The sequence below is a fragment of the Eulemur rufifrons genome, chromosome 30, assembly GCF_041146395.1.
Source record: "Eulemur rufifrons isolate Redbay chromosome 30, OSU_ERuf_1, whole genome shotgun sequence".
Taxonomy (NCBI): domain Eukaryota; kingdom Metazoa; phylum Chordata; class Mammalia; order Primates; family Lemuridae; genus Eulemur; species Eulemur rufifrons.
Genome location: NC_091012.1, coordinates 129,014,327 through 129,036,168, shown reverse-complemented (window position 1 = coordinate 129,036,168; position 21,842 = coordinate 129,014,327). Strand labels below are relative to the sequence as shown.

At 40.0% G+C, this 21,842-nt stretch overlaps 1 protein-coding gene and 1 pseudogene across 1 annotated transcript in view; one reads left to right on the top strand and one right to left on the bottom strand.

The window, feature by feature from the left end:
• The window catches only part of MAP3K15 (mitogen-activated protein kinase kinase kinase 15), a 122,847-nt gene that overhangs the window by 33,316 nt on the left and 67,689 nt on the right, over positions 1 to 21,842 (bottom strand). Inside the window, exons 7-13 of the mRNA XM_069464088.1 lie at positions 20,971 to 21,141; positions 16,372 to 16,484; positions 15,988 to 16,147; positions 11,607 to 11,757; positions 10,099 to 10,206; positions 4,751 to 4,800; positions 2,281 to 2,376 (exon numbers count right to left, since the gene is read on the bottom strand). Coding sequence (XP_069320189.1) covers positions 2,281 to 2,376; positions 4,751 to 4,800; positions 10,099 to 10,206; positions 11,607 to 11,757; positions 15,988 to 16,147; positions 16,372 to 16,484; positions 20,971 to 21,141 — 849 coding nt within the window. The remainder of the gene's footprint in view (positions 1 to 2,280; positions 2,377 to 4,750; positions 4,801 to 10,098; positions 10,207 to 11,606; positions 11,758 to 15,987; positions 16,148 to 16,371; positions 16,485 to 20,970; positions 21,142 to 21,842) is intronic.
• LOC138379196 (small nucleolar RNA U3) lies at positions 11,838 to 12,023 on the top strand (annotated as a pseudogene).

Here is a 21,842-nt window from a genome sequence, read left to right as displayed (position 1 = left end):
ACAATGGAATAGAATTGAGAGGCCAGAAATAGACTCTTATATTTATGGTGAACTGATTTTCTAAAAGAGTACTAAGACCATTCAATGGGGAAAGGATAGTCTTTTCAGTAAATGGTGCTGGGACAACCACATATCCACACGCATAAGATATGAAGTTGTACTCCCTACCTCACACCAGTTACAAATATGAATTCAAAAAGGATCAGAGACCTAAATATAAGAGCTAATACTATAAAACTCTTAGCAGAAAACCTAAAAACCATAGAACACCTTGGTTAGGCAAAGCTTTCTTAGCTATGAACCAAAAGCAGAAATGCACAAATGACAAAAGAAAAAATAGACAAATTGAACTTCATCAAAATTAAAAACTTTTGTATCGCAAGTGATACCATCAACAGAGTGAAAAGACAACCCACAGAATGGGACAAAGTATTTGCAAATCACATCTGATAAGGGACTTGTATGGAGAATGTATATAGAACTCTTAAAACTCAATAATAAATAGAAAAATAACCCAATTAAAAATGGGCAAAGTTTGCAAAATCAATATATGTAACCAAAATGTTTGTACCCCTGTAATATTCTGAAATTTAAAAAAGAAAATAAATTAAAAAATTTTTTAAAATGGGCAAAGTTTGGAGAAACCTGGCAAACATCACTTTCACCAGGTGATTCAAGTCAACATCACCAGTAATGACATAAAGATATTGTATGTCCCCTGATAAGAGGCCCTGAGAAGGACACAACCTCAGTACTGTGGTATTCCTACCCAAAATACATAACACTAGTGTAATCGTGAGGAAATGGTAAACAAACCCAAACTGAAGGACTACACAAAATAAACTGCCTATACTCTCTCAAAGTATTAAGTAAACAAAGACAAAGACTGATGATGGTGAACTCTTTATAGACATGACGACTCAATGCAACATGTGATCCTGGACTGGATCGTGGACCAGAGGAAAAATCTTTTGTTTTGTTAGAAAGGACATTAGTGGAACACTAAGTGAAATTTGAGTAAGGTTTCTAGATTATAGTACCATACCAATCTTAATTTCCTCATTAGATAACTGTAATTACATAAGTGAATGTCCTTTTTTTAGGTAATACACTCAAGTATTTAGAGGCAGTGGAGCATTACGTCTACAACTTACTCTTAAACGCTTCAGAAAAAAACTATCGCATATAGAGAGAATGTAAAACAAATGTGCTAAAAGGTTAACACTGGGAAATTCTGCACGAAACATAGATGGAAATTCTTCGTTCTGGTTTTTGAAACTTTCCTATAGCTCGGAATATTTCCCAAGATGAAAAGTTTAATTTTTTTAATTGGGCAAATAATTTAAATAGACATTCCTCTAAAGAAGATATATAAATGGCCAATAAGCACATGAAAAGATGCTCAGTATCATCAGTCACCAGGGAAATGCAATCAATATCACGAGATTCCACCTCATACCCACTGGGATTGCAATAATCAAAGGACAGATAATACTAGTAACAAGTGTCAGCAAGGACATGGAGAAATTGGAACCTTCATATCTGGCTAATGGGAATGTAAAATGAGAAAACAGTCTAACAGGTCCTCAAAAGCTTAAACAGAGTTATCATAAGACCCAGCAATTTGACTCCAAGAGAAATGAAAACATATGTCCTCACAAAGACTTGCATGCAAATTTTCATAGAAGCAAAATTCATAATAGCCAAAAAGTGGAAACAACCCAAATGCCTATCAACTGATGAACAGATAAGATGTGGCATACCCATACAACAAAACATTCAGCCACAGAAAGAAATGAAGTACTGATACATGCTACACATGTATAACATTATGCCATGTGGAAGGAGCCAGTCATAGAAGACCACATATTGTATGATTCCATTTATATAAAATGTCCAGAATTGGCAAATCCATAAAGTTAGAAAGTAGATTAGTGGTCACCTAGGGCTGGGAGTGAAGGGTGGTGAGGTTGAGGGAAAATGGGGAGTGACTACTAATGGATACTGGGTTTCTTTGGGGAGTGATGAAAATATTCTAAAGTCACATTGTGGTGATGGTTGCAAAACTCTGAATATACTAAAAAGCACTGAGTTATATACTTTAAATGGTTGAATTGCATGGTATGTGAATTATATCTCAAAAAGGCTGTAAGAATAATTTTATATAAGTTAAAATTTCAAAAAAGACAGAATAGCAAGTAAATATCTTTCACAACAAAGGCCCCTTAAAAATGATTTGCCATAATTAGATTGAAAATACCTGGGACAGCTATAACTCACCTACTACACCGGTCTTCAGTGGAAAAGTAGATTTGAAAGTCATCAGAATTATCATGGACATAAAGAAAACAACACCGTTCATCAAACTTGGATATGCTGTAAAGTTTCAAAACAAAAGAATACTTATACACAAGTTATGGTACCAATTTTAAGTTTTTGAGAAACTCTAGTAACATATTTTCTTCTTTTTTACAAATTTCTGAAAGATTCGTTAATGTTTCTGATAAGGAAAACCCCCTACTTGGCACAGCAGCCGCCTGAGACCCCCACCCCTCACAGAGGACCCACATTAGCATATTACTAACCTAACACCTGGTACATTAACATATCACTAACCTAACATTTGGCACATCAGCATAACACTAATCCTATTGGCCTGGTGCAGGCACTAAACTTATTACCTGGTGGGCATTAGTCACCTGAGACCTCCTCCCCTTGGGTCACCCCAACTTAATAAAAATCGGAAAAATTAGGTAGACGGGGCTCAGAATTTGGTGGCGAGACCCCTCTGAGCCCGCCAGCAAATAAACCTTGTTTCTCCGACTCTCCATGTGCTGCTCGGTTTGTCCTCGGGACCACCCACTGTAACACTTGCTGTAACATTTCAACAATAACCCCCAAATTTGCCTTTTATTTCTCTATGAAATTAAATACCAGGGACATTTATCTTGTTTATGTTCGAGTTTGTACTCGTCAACTGACTTTAATATGTATCAAAAACTTATTCTTAATATAATTCAGTGCTAAGCCAAGCATAGGGCAACAGAAAAGGGAATAAAATATGGTCTCTGCCCTCAAGGAGTTTCTAATCTTACGAGAAAGACAGGCAAGCTATTTGTGAAATAATCCATTATAGTATCAAAGGAATTTCTAGACTTAGAAAATATCAGGACACAGTATTTGTGGCCATACAAGGGAAACAGAAATAAACATGGCATCATAGCTCAAGAAAGGCCTTTGAATGTTATCTGCTCCATCTCTACCCAGTGTCTGCACCTGACCTCTACAGGTCCTTCAACAAGCAACATTCAGCTTGTCTGGACATAGCCAGTGACAGAAAATCATCACACTCCAACTGCTGATAGACTTCACTGTTAGAAAGTTTTTCACTCATAGTGGGCCAAAGCCTCTGCTATGCAATGTCCCTCATTCTGCCAGGTGGCACTATGGAGAATAAGGCTAGATTCTCTTCTACAATTAGCCCTTCAAACAATTGAAGCCACTTTATGTTGTCCCTTCTAAGTCATCTCTTCCCGAGATCCAAACCTTCTTAAATCATTCTTCATATTATATGTTACATGACAAACACTGAGTTGAGACACCAATAGTGCAGGGGGATTCAAAAAGAATTGAAACTAGGTTATATGTGAGCAAGTTCTGAAAACCAATCTGTAAAGGAATTACAACAGTTAGTTGGATGCCCTTGGGAATGCTCAAAGTATACTGTTCATGTCACATCAGTCTCGAGGTCTGATTCACCCCAGGCCCTTTGCAAATACCCACTGATAGTTGAAATGGCAGCTAGCTGTACGGGGAGGTCTAAACATAAGGTTCTTGACTACATGTTCTCATACAACTTAGTTAACTAATACATTTTTGAGAAAATTCAGCACTTTCAAATTACTTTGTATTTTCTGGGCAGTTATTATCCAAATGCACTACTTAAATTACTTCCTTTCCTATAAAATGATGTAAACAGTATTCTAATTTAAACACTGATGTGTCCAGGACAGGATCATACTGTGTCTGGAGGTAACTTGGGGATTCGATCAGTGGCTGAGGCAGTCTCAGAATCAGAGAGAAGAGAGTTCTAGTCCAAGTCCTTTACGTGATGAAAACAGAGAAGCAACAGACCTAGAGAGGCTGACTGACTTTCCCAACGTCACACAGCAAAGAGAGATCAGAATTCACATCTACTTCAGAGCCTCTGTCACCCTGGAGCATGCTGGTGGGGTGGTGAGTGCAGCTGAGGTGTATCAGCCCTACTTGTGGAAGGCCACAAAGCTCAGGTCCAAGTAGTCACCACTCCTGATCCAAAATGCAAGCACCACACCTCCCCTCAGGATACACCACCTCACACCTTCCCTAACAGCACCCCTGGGCTCATTGCTCTGCCCAGGAGACACTAACCCAAGTGTCATTACCAAATAACTCCTGGCTTCAGCTCTTGAGGTCACTGAGCACTTGAACATCTTTGGCTCAAAGAAGATACCTTTTCTCTTTCTACAGATATAACTTTAAAGAGTTTTGCCTGCTGGATATGAGAAAAGCTACCCGTGATAACAAGCTAAGAAGCTCTTACTAGCAGCACATTAGGAACTAGCTGGGCAGGGCAACAAACAAAAAACAGTCCATTTTGGATTTTGTTAAAAATAAGAATCTCATGTATTATGAATAAGTGGAAACATTGAATAAAACATAATCATCATCTGTATTAAAATGATAACTACATTTTCTCCTACATTCTTACCTTATTCCTTTTATGGAAGAGGCTGTAAAATTCCATTCGTGGATTTGTTTCTGCAAGTATCAAAGACAGAAATCAATAGCTTGATTTTTTTCTAAGCAAAGGATCATTTTTGGTTTCATTCTATGGTCACTCATTTCTGCCATTTTACTTCAGTTGTGGTTTAGGGATTAGAGCAATGTACCTTGCATAACTTGGAACATCAGAAACATTTTCTAATGTATTATAAAAATTCATTTGTATCTCTACTCCACTTTTGAGCAAACAATATAAATTTGAAATACTCTAAATTTGAGATACAAATAATAGGCACACAATAAGTACACAATGAATGGCTTTTCATCTTCTGTCAACATAGTAGGCAAACTCTAAAATGAGCATGGAACAGCCCACCTAAGTTGAGCAACTTGCAAAAATGCTGGAGAAGACTGTGGCAGACATCTTTCAGCATTCATCATTTTTTTCCCCTCACTGGACACAGAGCTAAACTATATTTCCCAGCCTCCCTTGCAGCTACAGGGCCATGTGATGGAATTCTGACCAATGATATGTGAGCAGGAGTGATATACACCACCTCCAGGCCAAGCAACCCTCTATTTTTTCTTTCCCTATCCACTGCAAGATGGAACGGAGAAAGAGAAAGTAGAGAAAGTAGGAATGGACATAAAGTCACTGTGTACTTATTATTTCTATCTCAAATTTAGCTTTCAAATTTATATTGTCTGCTCTAAACTAGATTAGAGATACAAATGAATTTTTATAATATATTTGAAAATGTTTCTGGTGTTCCTGGATTTGACATGGGGCACAGATAAACTTTTATCATGTTAAGATGCTGAGATTTGGGCTGCTGTTTGTTTTAGCAGCTAGCCAACCGTGACTAATAGAAAAAGCTAACTGGGATTTCAATCAGTACCAAGATGCACTTTTCTTTTTTAAACCAACTCTGTCCCCTCCACCACCATTCCCTGCCCCTAAACTTTGCACAAAGCCAAGCCTCCAAAGGAATGTCTGAAATGCTGGTTTCAGAAAACCCATAGGCTATAACACCAAACCCATAGGCCCAACTGTAGAGAATAATTTCAAGTAGGAAAATCCATTTGGTTAGCCTGAGGAATGTCATAAATGACCAATTCAACCACCCAGGGAACAGAAGCATGAGAACCAAGTGACTGAACATACTGCTCAGAAGAACTGCTATGAGCAGTTGGGCGACTAGTTTCCTGCCATCCTGGAGTGACGCCAACAGGAACAGACTGGGAAGATGGTTCCCAGTGGGAGAAGATCCACCCATACATGTTGATTAAGCACCTACAATGTCCCAGGCAAAATACCAACACTGAAGATATTGCAGAGAACCAGAAAGTCCCTGCCCTCATGGGGCTTACATTCCAGTGAGGGGAGATGGACAAGAAATTAAATAGCAAAATAATAGCATGGTGGAGGGTGAAAAGTGCCATGAAGATAAATAAAACAGGGAAAGGCACTGAGGTGGGGTAGGAGGTCATGTTGTTAAACTGGATGCTTGGGGAAGGCCTCCCTGATGGCTTTTGAACAGAAAGCTAAAGGGGGTGAAAGAGTGAGCCACACAGATATCTGGAGAAGAGTCCCAGGTAGAGAGAAGAATAGCAAGTGCAAATGCCCTGAGGTGGGAATGTGCCTGGCATGGTTGGGGGCCAAAAAGGAGGTGAGTGGCTGGAGTGAAGTGAGAAGAGAGGAGGCTGGAGAGCTGATCACACAAGGCCTCATGGGCTGCCATCAACTCTGCATGAGATGGAAAGCCATCACAGGCTATGAAAGATAAAAAAAAATATGAAAATATGAAAGTCATCAAACCAGACTCAACTGCACAGAAAGGCTGGGAGTATTTCAAAGGAGAAGCGTGTCCCAAGTCACTTAGGATAGTGGTGAACAGAAATCTGCCTTTGGATTCTGGTGCAGAAATGTGAACCAGGACAGATTCAAGAGAACCTTGTCTGACCCATAACCCACCTTTAAGAAGCTAAATATATACAGAAAGCTCAGCCACATGAGTTTTCAAAGTATTCCCAAATGGTAGGTTTACTCCAGGGTAGCTCTAGGGAACTTCCTGATTTGGGAGAAAGATTTACTAAGTTAAGAAGTAAACAACAGGGACATCCTCTCTTTCTCTTTATGTCATAACAAACAGGCATTTGGTGTGTGGGGGGGGGATTGTTGTAAGAGCTTCTACAGACAAACATACCCAAGTCATACATGGCCTTCTATATTTGGAGAGACATTTCAAACACTGATAAATAACAAGCCACAGGACGTAGTTTTATACATGATACAGGCAATCAGGTCACCTACAGACATTCAGTGGAAGGAATGAAAGGATGGTTAAAGATGCCTTTGCAAAAGCTAAGACTTGGATAATTGGAAGAAGGAATTGCAGGGAGGAAGAAGGATGGGAGCAAAAGCACAGACAGGGGTCCCTGGGGCTGGTTAGAGGACAGTCCGCCTGGCACTGAGAGTTGGGGACAAAGAAGGAGGGGGCAGAACTGTACAGAGAGGGGTGTGAACACTTGGTAAAGAATCTGAGTTTTATCTGGACAGCCACAGGATCCAGTAATGGTTAGGGACTGTCAAGAGGGCCAGGATAACTGCTTCCTAAAAGTATTACTGAACTTTTATATTGGAGTACAACATTCATTCAGAAAAGGGCACAGATCAACAGTGATCAGCTCAAAATTTCACACAATGAACACCTACCCCCTGTAGGGAGCATCCAAATCAAGAGACAGAACATTAGCAGCGACTCAGCAGCCTCCTGCTCTGTGCAGCCTCTTTGCATTTGTGTGCTTAGGCTCGGGAAGGCCAATTTTGCTCATTTCTTCCTAATCTCACATTCAGTGACGTGATATAGGTTGCTTGAAACTGGCCATGCGGGAATATTTACATCAGGGAAATCGGCACACACTACAAGTTAGCCTGCAACCCTGTAAAGCTGGTTGTTCAACAGTTGCCAGCATGCCACTGCCTCCTTACTTCCAATAAGTTTCGGAATCCTTGGCTAATAAATCCGGAACTTAATTGCATTTTGCAGTGATGTCACATGTAAGTGTATATATGCATGTGTGTGTTCTCTTCCCACCATCCATAGCCCACCAGAAAAAAATACAACACTGTGTAGGAAAATGTCATCTCTCTTTAGGCAAATCTGCTTGCTTTCAAAATTTGCAGAATTTCAAAATTGTAAATGAAGGCAAAAGCAAAGGATTCCTCTCAAAGAAAAAGGCAATTTATATTTCTCTCAGATGTTTCCTCTGACAACTACAAGCACTTGTGCAAAACATTTCATCAATCAAGGAAAACTAGCATTTGCTGCTAATATAGTTCTTTTCCATGCCTGATTATAAACTATATACAAAGTAAAACATTTGCAACTAGTGAGATATTATATGTACCAATGGACATTTCCATTAAGGGTCAGCAACCATCATAAGATTCAAATGAGGTGGGCAAAGTTTGTAGAATTCCATGAGATCAAAACCACTTTGCTTTCAAAGTACAAACAGTCACTTTAATAACAGTTTTTTTCTGCAACTACTTGTCAAAATATGAGGTATTTTGTACCTACAGCAATAAAATAGTGAGATTACAGATCATAATTTTGAAAATTCTCTTATATTACAGTGGTGTCAATGATGCAGAGAAAATAAACCAGGTTGATCTCTGGTATAAGAATTTCAGTACTGAGAGCTGGGTGCTTCATGGAGGGTGGCACAAAGTGAACATGAGCAAAGCTAGCGGGGAGGGGTGGGGGGGTATGGGAAGACTTCTGATGTTCTGCTTCTTGACATGCTCTGGCTACTAACTTGTACTCACTTTGTAAAAATTCATCAAAGTGTACCTTTATGTTTTATACACTTTTCAGTGTGTGTGTTATACTTCAATAACAGGTTCAAAACAAAGAGGCGAATTAAACAGAAGATGAGTGCATTCTTCAAATGAGCTATATCTGTATGAATACCACGTATGCTTGAAGATTTCTCTTTTGCACTCAAATATTTGATGTACACAGTGCAGGAAAAAACACAAGCACATCACATCAGCCTGTGCTTTTCAATGATAAGAAGATTACTCTAACGTTAAATATTGGACAAGGTTACTGGCCTACGCTTGAGATATTGTGACTATTTTTGATGAGGTGTTTCTAATATGAATTTGAGCCTCTGCTTATTCTACAATGTTGCATTTTACTTTTGAAGATATTGCTTATTTTTACCTGATTAAAACATAACCGTTCACATTCTTGTTTCCAGGAAGAAAAAGAAGCCTTTTTTGCTAAGTTAATGGCAGAACGCTCCCCAAACTGCATGAAAACACACAGAAAGCAAACAGACCTATCTAATGCATTTGTCAAAGGGTCTGTTTCTTCATTACTGCAAAATATATGAACAAAAAAAGCTGATGAAGTACTTTTTTGATAGAGATGAAAATGTCGCCATTGCCACAAAACATCAGGCCCAGCCAGCATTTCTGTCATCTCTTTAATAAGCAATTAAAATCGCTCCTCCCCTGGATTGTTGGTGTGAGTATAAATTGGAATGGGACAGATTTGATGGTAACTATCAAGTTTTAAACATATGTACCCTAGAGTCCAGAAGGTCCATTTCTGAGAATCTATTCGCCACCAGGATGTGCACTGGTGTATAAAATGGGAGACCTCAATGTACATCTGTAGGAAAGTGGTGCTATAAAGTAGGGTTCATCCACATCAGGAAATACACCATATGATATAGGAATATAGGGAATGTGAAATTTAAAAAGATCAGATGAAAAACTGTCCATGTGAAAAATTGTCCATGATGTATGAATGAGTTAAAAAAAGTTGCGAAATAATAAATATAAGCTGTACGGTCACACTTTAATGTCAAATGCATCTCTATATATAATACTTGTAATATATGTGTGTATATAAATGAATTTAGAAAAAGGATAAATGGATATCCACCAAATCACTGGGGATGAGGATGGGAACAGGGACCAGGTTTTGGGACTATGGAGGGACTTTCCCTGTATATCCCCTATATACTTCCTTGTGGTTTAATTTAAGAGACAAACCTATATTTGTTCTATGTTTATACACACACGCTCCCCGCCCCCCGCCCCATGCACACACATACACACGTACACACACACATGAAATGGAAAGACCTACCTCCTTTCTGTCATCTGTGATTACACTCTTTCATATGGTCTCATAATTCAGAAGGTTGGGTACCCGTTCTTACAAATACTATAATATAAGCTCTTCTATTTGAAAACTGAATCTTTGATTAAATAACACAGAAGAAAGAGAGCTGCTTGTGATTTTTTTTCCTTACCATTTCCGTGGGGGATACATGCCATAAACAAACCATTCTCTCTTCGGCTCCATTGTTTATAGAAACATAAGAAGGCTGGTAGACTTTGGTTGGCTCTATCACCAGAACCTAAAATAAGAACAGATTCCTGTAACACAAAGGAGGATAAAACACAGTGGCCCCTGCCCAGTGAGAAAGTGGGAAGATCTGTACTCAAAAGATACTCATTGCGGACCAACTACACACCAAGCACCGTTCTAGGAGTGGGAGGTACAGCAGTGCACAGAAGACCCTGCCCATGTGAGGGCTATGGACGGAATGACAGACAGGGATATGCCATCTAATGTCACACAGTAGGCAGAACAGAGGCAAGAGTGATGGGGATGAGGAGCGTTTCTTTACACAGGTGGTCAAGAAAGGCCTGCCTGAGGTGACAGAAGAGAGAGAGAGAGGTGACGGCTTCTGAGAGAAATGAAGACGTAGGCTGGATAGTCCACTGGCTCCAAGCCTGTAAACACACAAGACGATGTAAAGGGAGGTGATGGCCCATCTGTAAGGTGTCATTTTGTTAAGAGAGGGGAGGGGAGAAAAAAAGGAAAGAGGGGAGAGAGAGGAGGGAGGGGAGAGAGAAAAGAGAGAGAGAATAAATCTCCAAAGCAAATAAAACAACATGTTTAAGATTGCTAAACCTGTGTAGGGTTTACACGAGTGTCTGTTACATTACTTTTTTGTACCTTTCAGTAGGTTTGAAATATTTCATAATTAAAGAAGATTTTAATACACACTACCTAGCAACAAAATTATAATCATTTCAAGTAACTCAATCTTTTATTAGACATTTAATGAAATTCTTGAAAACGGCGGCATGTTCACAAAATCTCAAGCCATAAATATGGAACACAATTATCTGAAGTTCAATTTCCAAGACACTTAACATATCTTACTTATGACTCCTTCTAAGATAGTCATAAAATTGAAACAAAAACTCAATGAAAAGCTAAAAAGCAATTTTGCTTTTTCAATAAGGTTTTAAATATTAATTAGTGGCATTGGAGGCAAACCAAAGCTTAACAGGAAACTACTTTGAATTCTACATTTTTGCTCTTAGCATACATTCTCGTGGAGGAAGGTTTCTCTACCTTGGTACTACTGACATTTTGAGCTGGATAATTACTGTAGGGGGCTGTCCTGTGCATTGTGGGATGTTCAGCAGTGTCCTTGGTCTCTACCTACTAGCTGCCAGTAGCACCACCTTCTTCCCCAGTTGTAACAACCAAAAATATCTCCAGACATTGCCAAATGTCCCTTGCGGGACATGATCACTCTCAATTGAGAACCAGTATTTCAGAGGATATGGCCAACTTTTTTCAGCGAGCTGATCTATTGCTTGCTAATTCTGCATAAGATTGATGGTCATCCTAACATTTTAAATTATGGTTTTCTTCCTTTCAGAGTATTCAATAATTAGCTAGCACCAATCACTAGTTTCTTTTTTTTAATCTTAAAGAAACAGACTTAGCATATCTTACTGGAAATCTGAGTCCACTAGTAACTTCGTTTGTTGCCTCAAATATTATATCTAACCAGAAGTTAAGCAGTTCTTGTCTGGGTGAATACTCAATAATGGATTTCTTGAAGCGCTGAATTAATAACAAGTTCTGAACTAATGATCGCAGGTACCTGGAAAAATCACAAACACCAATAAATTAGATTCCTAAAGAAACTGAATTCAATTCTACTCTTTTTAAAAGAAGCTTCCCAAGACTACTTTCAGGGATCATTTCTATAGTTCATTACTGGAGAAGTTTCTCTGAACCAGAAAACAGCAGGAGGAGGTGCAGCATTCTCTCCTGAGCATGAAGCCAGCACTTGGTGTTGCTTCACTGCAATCGCCATTTGCCATTGATGACGGTGAATGGTTCCTGTTAAAAAAAAAAGCTTCCCAAAAGATTTACTTAAATTCATATTATGTCATGAGTGCTTCAAAAACAATTGCTTAGCAGCCACATAACTAATTAAAAGAAACCCAAACAGTAAGCAAAATAAATCAGTACAACAAAATCATACAACACGGCTTTTTAATCAACATTGGGCTAAACCTCAATTTTGGTACATAGTGGCCAAAATGTAGAGACTGCAAAGCATGTGATAACTGTCTTAAAATAACAAGAGCAAATATAGTTGACCCTTGAACAACACAAATTTGAACTGTGTGGGTCCATCTATACATGGATTTTTTTTCAATAAATGTATTGGGAAATTTTCTGGAGATTTTTGACAATTTGAATAAACTCACAGATGAACCATGTGTCCTAGAAATATGGAAAAAATTAGGTATGTAATGAATGCATAAAATATATGTAGATACTAGTCTATTTTATCATTTACTACCACAAAATATACAGAAATTTATCATAAAAAGTTAAAATTTATCAAAACTTATGCAGACTGTATGTGGCACCATTCACAGCAGAGGGATTACAAACGTAAAGATGCAGTATTAACTCATGACTGCATAAAATTAACTGTACTGCATGCCATACTACTGCTATAATTTCATAGCCACGTCTTGGTGCTATTGCAGTCAGCTTAAATGTTGTGAGTATCCACCTAAAATGCCATTGCCATGTGGGGCTGATCATCTCCACGTGAACGGTTCGTCCCTCCAGTAAAATGCACATCTCAGTAAAAAGTGATCTCTTGTAGTTCTCGCATATTTTTCATCACATTCAGTGCTATATTGTAAATCTTGAACAATACCATGGGACCCATATGAAGTGCCACTAGTGATGTTGGAAATGCTCACAACAAACAGAGAAAAGTCATGATATTATAAGAAAAAGTTGACTTGCTTAATGTATACTGTAGATTGAGGTCTGCAGTTGTGGTTGCCTGCCATTTCAAGGTAGATGAATCCAGCATAAGGGCCATTGTAAAAAAAGAAAAGAAAATTCATGAAGTCATCACTGCAGCTACACCAGCAGGTGAGAAAACCTTGCACTTTTTGCAAAATACAAAATATATGTTAATCAACTATTTATGTTACCGGTAAGGCTTCCGGTAGGCTACTAGTAAAGGTTTTGGTGAATTTGACTGCTTGGGGGGTCAGTACCCCTAACCCCTGCATTGTTCAAGGGTCAACTATAGTTCAAAATTCAAAGCAATTATAAAATTTCAAACTCATTATCTTTTTAATTAAATGATTTTCATGTAATTTTAGATTTACCTGAAATTATAAGAAAGAATACAGTGGCTTGCACCTGTAATGCTAACACTTTGGGAGGCCAATGTTGGAGGATCGCTTGAAGCCAGTTCAAGACCAGCCTGGGAAACATAGTGAGAGCCCCTCTCTACAAAAAATAGAAAAATTAGCCAGGCGTGGTGGTGCATGCCTGTAGTCCAGCTACTCAGGAGGCTAAGCCAAGAGGATCACTTGAGCCCAAGAGTCTGAAGTTGCAGTGAGCTGTGATGATGCCACTGCACTCTAGCACAGGTGACAGAGAGAGACTCTGTCTCAAAAAAAAAAAAAAAAAAAAAAAAAGAAAGAAAGAAAGAAAAGAAAACAAAACAGAGAGAACCCATATATCCTCAACCCAGTTTTCCCCAATGGTAACATCTTGCAAAACCACGGTACAATGTCACAACCAGGTATATATATTAGAATCTGACCAGGTAGATTTTGATGTTATGAAGCCTTGACTCTGACCACACCTTTGCTGTCTTGAGGTATACTGAACTTCTTGAAACATAGTTGCCAGGCAGTGGTCATCACATCCTCTCTGGTATTAGGATGGTTCAGCTGAAAGCATCATAGTATTATTTTGCTCTTTGAGGATAAAGTCTGGGGCTATCCTGGGAAAGTAGACCAGCTAGACTCTAACTGACTTGACTGGTACTCAGCAGGCCTGGGCTGTCCAAACTCTCCACATTCCAAAGAAAGGTCTGGCCCTTGAGTGGTTACTGGGGGATCACCTCTATGCCCTTGGGATACCTTGACTGCTAAGAGTGTCTCTGTTTACCTAGGGCATGGGCTGTGCCAGATAGCTCATGCTAACTATGATTCATGGTGGGGGCCCTGGGCCACACCGTATCAGTTTGACCTCTGGAGAGGCTGGAGAGTGAGGTACTAAGCTCAGAGATGTGAACACTCCATGCCCATGTGACCTACCCACAATGAAAACCCTGGACATCCAGGCACAGTGAGCTTCCCTGGTTGGTACTATTTCATGCATGTTGTCACACCTTGTTGCTGGGAGAATTAAGCGCTGTCCATATGACTCCACTGGGAAAGGACAATTGGAAGTCTGCACCTGGTCTCGCCTGGATGCTGCCCCCTATGTGCCTTTTTGCCTTTGCTGATTTTAATCTGTATCCTTTCATTGTAATAAGCCATAACCATGATTATGACAGCTTTCTTGAGTTCTGTGAGTCCTTCTAGCAAATCATGAACCTGAGGGTGGTCTTGGAGAATCCTGACAACAGGTGACAACACTATAAGTCAGCCCAGGTGCTAGTGTAAAGGGAACGTAACCAACCCTGGGGGCTCCTCTCCCTGGAGTCAACTCCATCTGGGCAAGATGCAGCAACGTACCTTAACATTAGGATTCTTTGAACAGCAGCCACTCTAGAAGGGCTGGAGGCCCAGCTTGGCTTTGTGTACTCTGAGCATCAGAGAACTTTCAAGAGCTTAATACTGTATGGGGGCCAAATTTAAGGCCCTTCTTTCTGATTTGGAAGAAATGGGGTCAAACTAGATATGACTGAAGAGATGCCTACCCCTGGGAGTCCAGGCTGGCCCACTGAACTGGGAAATAAGAGGTGGCAGATGAACACAAATCATTAAAAGTAAATTTTTAAGAATTATGCAAGTAATCCATATGCCTTTTAGAAAAATTAGAAAATAGAGGCAAGGAAAAAAACAGATTAAAAACTTCTTATAAGTCTATCTCCCTGAGATAACCACTGTCAATATTTTGGATAAAATTCCTCATTTATTATTTATTCATTATACAAATATCTATTGAGCATCTACTTATGAGTCTATGGCAATCAGTAAGATGACCACAATTCTAATGGGGCTTCATGTCTATGGGAAAGTCAGATATTGCCCACCCCTCTCAGACATTTCCCTGTGACTCACATACCCAACATTTATTTTTAATTAAAATGAGATCATATAGAACAGTGTGGTTCTCAAAGTGTGGTCCAGAGCAGCAGCAGCCTATAATTTGTAAATGCAAATTTTCAGGCTCTACCCCAACCTATTGAACCAGAAATCCTGAGGGTGGGCCCAGCAATCTGTTTTAACCAACATAGGAAATTCTGATGCACAATCAAGTCTAAGAATCACTGATATAGAAAAATATCCCCTACAACTGGCTTTTCTTATTCTATAATAAATTATGAACACATTTCCATGTCTCTAAGTATCCTCTCCTGCACAGTTAAATGGCTGTATAACAGGCTCACCTCGGGCTATGGCTATGCCACCATTTTATTTATCATACTCTATTATTGGTCTTAGTTCCAGTTTTCATTTGTGATAAACAATTTCTTGGAGTGCTTTTTTAGCTCTATTATAGGCTTTCTCACAAATGCATAATACATACTAGTACCAAATAGTGTTTTGCTCTTGAGGACAATATTAGCTGGACAGAGAGTCTAATATCAGGGATAAAGGACATAGGTATATATTCTGTGTGTGTGTGCATGTGGCTTTCCCTCCCTTCACATAAAAGCAAGACCTCAGAGTTGTTAGGTCTGTCCCAACCTTGCTTTAATGAAGAAGTCAGAAGGAGAAACATAGCAATTGTTATTTTTTTGCATTGCTACCTTTTCTCCTTGGGGAGGACATTTCACAATAAGGTCAGAGAGTGAGATGGGTGAGGACAACACACGCACACGACTCACCATACTGGAGGTTTCAGTTTGAACAACCTCTCTGCTGCCTGGACGGCCTTCCCGACATCGCTGGCCAACATGCTGACACTGAAGAACTGACCCACATCCCAGTAATTTCTCATTTTCTCCAAGCTCCCCTTTCTTCCCAACAAACTGTTCAGCCGGACACCTTAAGAAGTTGAATTTTAGATAGAGTCATGAAAAATCTCTCTAGCTTCTGTCATATTGTGCAAGCCTTTAGATAGAGGATGAGTATTTTATTTTGGCTGTGATCTAGGGTGTGCTAGCAGAAACTGTTCCTTCTGAAATATAATGCCAGTTATTTAGAACATAATTTTCATGCTAAACTTGTGTAATCAAAGCACTGATGTCTGCAGTAATAAATAGCTTTACCTATTTTCCTTAGTTCCATGGAAGTTTCAAATTGCTGTCCGGCAACTATCAGCAAAACTGCAAGGTTAATTCCCGAATAAAGAGATGACTGCAGGTCAAACCCTTTGCGATACCTATAATTACAGATCCACAAAATTATTATATTAGAAAAATGTGTAAATAATGGTACAAACCAACCTCATGAAAATTATCATTACTCTAATGTATTATTTTCCGCTTCCCACCCCCACCCCACCACCTTTACAAACAGCTACATGCAGCTCTTAAATAACTTTTTTAAAACGTCATAATAGCAACACAGTAACTTACACTAGGGACGGGAGTTCAAAATTTTTTTCTTCAAAAGGTTTATATTTTTAGTATAAAAGCCATAATGATCTTACATAAAGTAGGGAAATCATATTAAAGTCTACAAAAGAAACTTAAAATTTATTCTAACCCCATCCCTAAAAGATGACCACAGGCCGATGTCCAAACCTCATTTTTAAAGTTTGACTCCACTTATAATCTGAGTGTTTTTTATTAGATAGAAATGGCATCAATCCTAGCCTATTTCTCTTCAAGCCATTTGTTTGTTTGCTTATATCACAACATGGAATTATTTTTCATGCGTGAAGCAGTATTGCCAGAATTCTGGATCCTAAACAGATATAAGAGCAGTGGCATCAGGCCGGGCGCGGTGGCTCACGCCTGTAATCCTAGCACTCTGGGAGGCCGAGGCGGGCGGATTGCTCGAGGTCAGGAGTTCAAGACCAGCCTGAGCAAGAGCAAGACCTCGTCTCTACTAAAAATAGAAAGAAATGATCTGGCCAACTAAAAATATATATAAAAAAAAAAATTAGCCGGGCATGGTGGCACATGCCTGTAGTCCCAGCTGCTGGGGAGGCTGAGGCAGTAGGATTGCTTAAGCCCAGGAGTTTGAGGTTGCCGTGAGCTAGGCTGACGCCACGGCACTCACTCCAGGCTGGGCAACAGAGCGAGACTCTGTCTCAAAAAAAAAAAAAAAAAAAAAAAGAGCAGTGGCATCAAGTGAGACAGGGGCAGGGATCTACAACATCGGGATAAGGAACAAGACACAAAACTGGGAATACCATTTTTATACCAAAAGGTTAACAGTGCCATTTTAACTCTCCTCTTTGTTCTTTTCTATACAGGAAAAGTTTCCTTCTCTTCCATGAACAAGTATGAATGTTATGAGCAGGAAAAAAGAATTCAATCAAATGAAGTCACTACTATGCAAAAATGTCATCAAGTGGCATAGTTCAAACCAAGGACTTGCCAAATAGGAGTAATTTTATCACTCATGTGACAAGAGAATTCAACAACAGATTATTAATTCTGCAAGGGAGAAGTTATCATTTAAGGCAGCTAAAGTATGGCTTTATGAACTTTGGGGCGTGACACAAATACCCTCAGATGGACCAGGGGACACCAAGAAAATCCTTCTTATCCATGACAATAAAATTCAACCTTTTTCCCCCCTGTATGTTTTGGGAATTTTAAATTCCATATTCTACTGAATTAGACTTTTTCATTTTCTTTTACTATGAGAAGTTATACTGAGGAGAGGGCAGAGTGGGTTACTTCTCCATAAGTGAAACAGGCCCAGCTTTGGGGCAGAGAAGATTTGAACTCCACTCAGGACTATAATCCCAGATTTGCCACTAACCATCCTCGTGACCTTGGACCAGCCCCATGACCTTGGCGAGCCACCCATCTCCATGAGCCATATGCCCCACATCTGTACTTGAGGGTCTGGGTTAGATGATCTTCCAAGGTCTCATCTAGAGCCAACATGCTCTGACCAGAAGGCTAAGCTTCATTTGCTCCTGTACCTACTCCCGCTACCTCCTGAAGTGGGCGGAGAAAAATGGTGACTTTCACGAAGGAGCCAAAGACAGTAATTTCCTGAGCTGGGGGTTGAATTCTTGGCCATGATAGTGGAAACACAGCTTTCTGTTTTGGCTTTACCAAACATTAATTCCCTTCAAATAGTCTGAGTGACTCCTCTCCACAGTACAGTGCCTTAGGTACTACTGGAGATTAAATACAAATGAAATAAGGTCGTCACTTTCCAAGAACCTACATTATGGTAAAGGGGATAAGATCCATACACAGCCAGTGAAAATACAATCAAGAGTATGATAAGGATCCTAAAACCACCTAAATCCAAGTCCAGAGGAACTCACAGAAGACATATAAGGCCACCTCCCCTAGAGACTTGAGATATGCCATAAAGATGAATGGAAATGTAAAAGCAGTTATTTGTAAAGGGAACCCCCGGCACAGAAAACAGTAGGAGCAGAGACAAGAGTTTGGGGAACTCTTAAGGAACTTCAGTTTGTTGGACGTAAACCGGTAGTGGGAAACAAGGATAGAGATGGGTGGGAGAAAGTATTCAGAACACCCACAATGGGCATCTAAGAGTTTAAATTTTTATGATAGGAAATGGGGAGCCATGGTGGGCTTTTGAGCTTTAGGAGGAATACGCTGTAAATCTACAAAGGATGATGGGAAGAGACACCAAGCAGGGAGCTTACTTGATACACTGTTAGAACATCCCTGGCAAGAAAGTAAAAAAGAAAAAAATGACAGTGACTGGGGGATGGTGATGGGAAAGGATTGGTAAGGAGGGAGGGAAGATTCACAGACAGGCTGGAAATGGGAACTGACTGTATGGAGAGATAAATGAGTAAAAGGGATCAAATAGTAACCAAAAGTTTAAGCCTAGGAGGTAAAGAATGGTAGTAAGAAAACAAGACATTGGAAGCCATACCTGTGGAGAGGAGGAAACGACTTCAGCATTCAACATGTTGAGTCTTAAATACTAGCACCAGCTTGAGACAAAGAGGGGGTGGTGTGGGGCCACAGTTTAGGACAGAGGCTGGGTTGAAGGTCTCCAGTTAAGAGTACCAAGGTGCGGGAGTGGCTGGGATCTCCAGAGAGGTGTGTGTGGATGGCGACATGGTGGAGAGGACAGAGCCTCCCACATATACAAAAGGGGGAGGAAGGGAGGAGTTAGAATTAAATGGGAGCAGAACAGCAATACCAAGAGCTTTTATGATAAAAATGGATGATGTCGGCTGTTGGCTCTACCTTCAAAATATATCCAGAATCCAACTTCTCAACGTTTTTATCACTACCACCCTGGTTCAAGCCATCATCAGCTCTCCCCTGAATTACCGCAGTGTTCTGCTAACTGTCCCAACTTCTACCCTTGCCCCGTGATAGAATGTTTAATGACTACAAATCCCTCCTATCCCAATATGCATACACGCATGCACCTTTGCAATTCCTCCCACACAGAGGTGGAGTGTCTTTCTCCACCCCTTTGAATCTGGGCAGGCCACATGATTTGCTTTGACCAATAGCATGTGGCAGAAGTAATCTTACGAGTTCCTGAGCCTAAGCCTCAAGAGGCTTTGCAGCTTCCACTTTTACTCTCTTAGAATGCTGTCTACCAGGTAAGAAAGCTTGTCTACCAGGATTAGAACCACATGGTAGCAACCCGAAGCATACCACCAAAAGTCAACACCAGCTGCCAAACGTGTGCGGCCATCTTGGCTCTTCCAGCCCTGCTTGACCCTACAGCTGACTGTAAAATTTTAGGGGCGAGCCCAGGTGAAGCCAGCAGAGGAACTGCCTGGAAAACCCACAGAATCAGGAGAAATAGTAAGTCACTGCTGTTTCAAGCCTTTAAGTTTTGGGGTTGTTATGTGGCAAGCAATAGCCAATACAACCCCTAAAATATATTCTTGGCACAACAGTAAGAGGACTCCTGTTAAAATGCATGTCAGATCTTGTCACTCCTCTGCTCAGAATACTCCAATGATATCCCTTTCCATTCAGAGTAAAAGGGTCTTTTCCCCATCCTGGTTTGTGCTGCTCTTCCCCTCACTTACTCCTCACCATCCTTGAGCATGCCTGGCATGCTCTCTGCTCCTCCTTGAAACTTTCTCCCTAGTTATCTGTGACACTCACTCCCTCATCACACCTTCACATCTTTATTCACCTTCACTGACCACCCTATTTAAAATTGCAGACCACCCCTCCCAGCCCTCCTTTTTCTTCCTCCCTGCCTAACTTTTCCCCATAGCCCTCACCATCAGCTGACATCCTACATGTATCACTTTATTTGACTTCTGTCAAAGCAATGCAAGGTCTCTGAGGGCAGGATTCATGTCTCTTTTGTGTATATCTCCACCATCTAGAAAAGTTTCTGGCACACAGTAAGCTGTCAATAAACATTTGTTAAATAAACAAATGAATGAACAGACAGACCACTGGGAAGATAATGCCCTGATGGTGGGGAACAAGGTTCTAGAAGCAATAGCCGGGAAGGAGCATGCTGAGGCCCCTTCTTGCCCCATAAATGACTGAACTTGTGGGAAGAGTGTGCCCAGTAGAAACCCCCGTTTCTCATGGTTTTCGCTCAGAAAAAGGAATCTGGAAATTTCCAGATCACATTTACTACAAATTTTTTTCACTGCCAGCAGACAGGCACGCACATACACATAGGAAAAACACCTGCATCCTTAGCCTATGCAATTCTGTTCTTTGCAGAGTTGTGTGTGCTACTGACTAGGGTTGAGGGCTTACCACTCAATGGCGCTATCTCGGCTGGTGTCATCTTTGCAGTCTGAATCCAAAAACATGTCCTTGTAGATCCTCCCACACAGGCAGAACATGTCGGGGGCTGGGTGATCACAGCTCTGCAGAACCTGGAGCATGACCTGAAGGGCCTTCTCACGGTCACCTGTGCTGTTTCTCCTGAAGGATACATGTTATAAGATCACAAACATCTGAATCAAGACAAGGGGATGGGTATATATGCACTCATTCTGCTGAAAGACTGTGTGTAAGAATGCTATACTTTAGTAGGGAAAAAATTCTAAATAATATTTTTCATTTTCCAATTTAGTAACTGCTTAAGATCCATACCAGTAAATCTCATACAATTACACTCAGTCCCTACTTGATTCTACCTTCAACAAATAAACCATAAGAAAAAATAAGAGACAGAGAAACCTATATAATAAAAAAGACTTAAGAGTCATATCAACAAAATACAATGCATACCCTTTTCTGGGTCATGATTCAAACAAATCCACTGTAAAAAATATGAGACAACTGGGAAAATGTGAACACCGACATTGGTAAATCACTGTAAATTTTTAGGTATAACATAATCATGATTATGTTTTATAAAAGCATGCTTAACTTTTAGAGACACATACTGAAATATCTGTGGATAAAATGGTATGTCTTTGCTTCATAATAAATCCAGTGTTGGAGTATGAAGGAGTGGGTGGCGGTGAAGGGGAAACAAAACTGGCCACGCAATGATAATTATTATTATTATTATTATTATTATTATTTTGGAGACAGAGTCTCTCTCTTTTGCCCTGGCTAGAGTGCTGTGGCGTCAGCCTAGCTCACAGCAACCTCAAACTCCTGGGCTTAAGCAATCC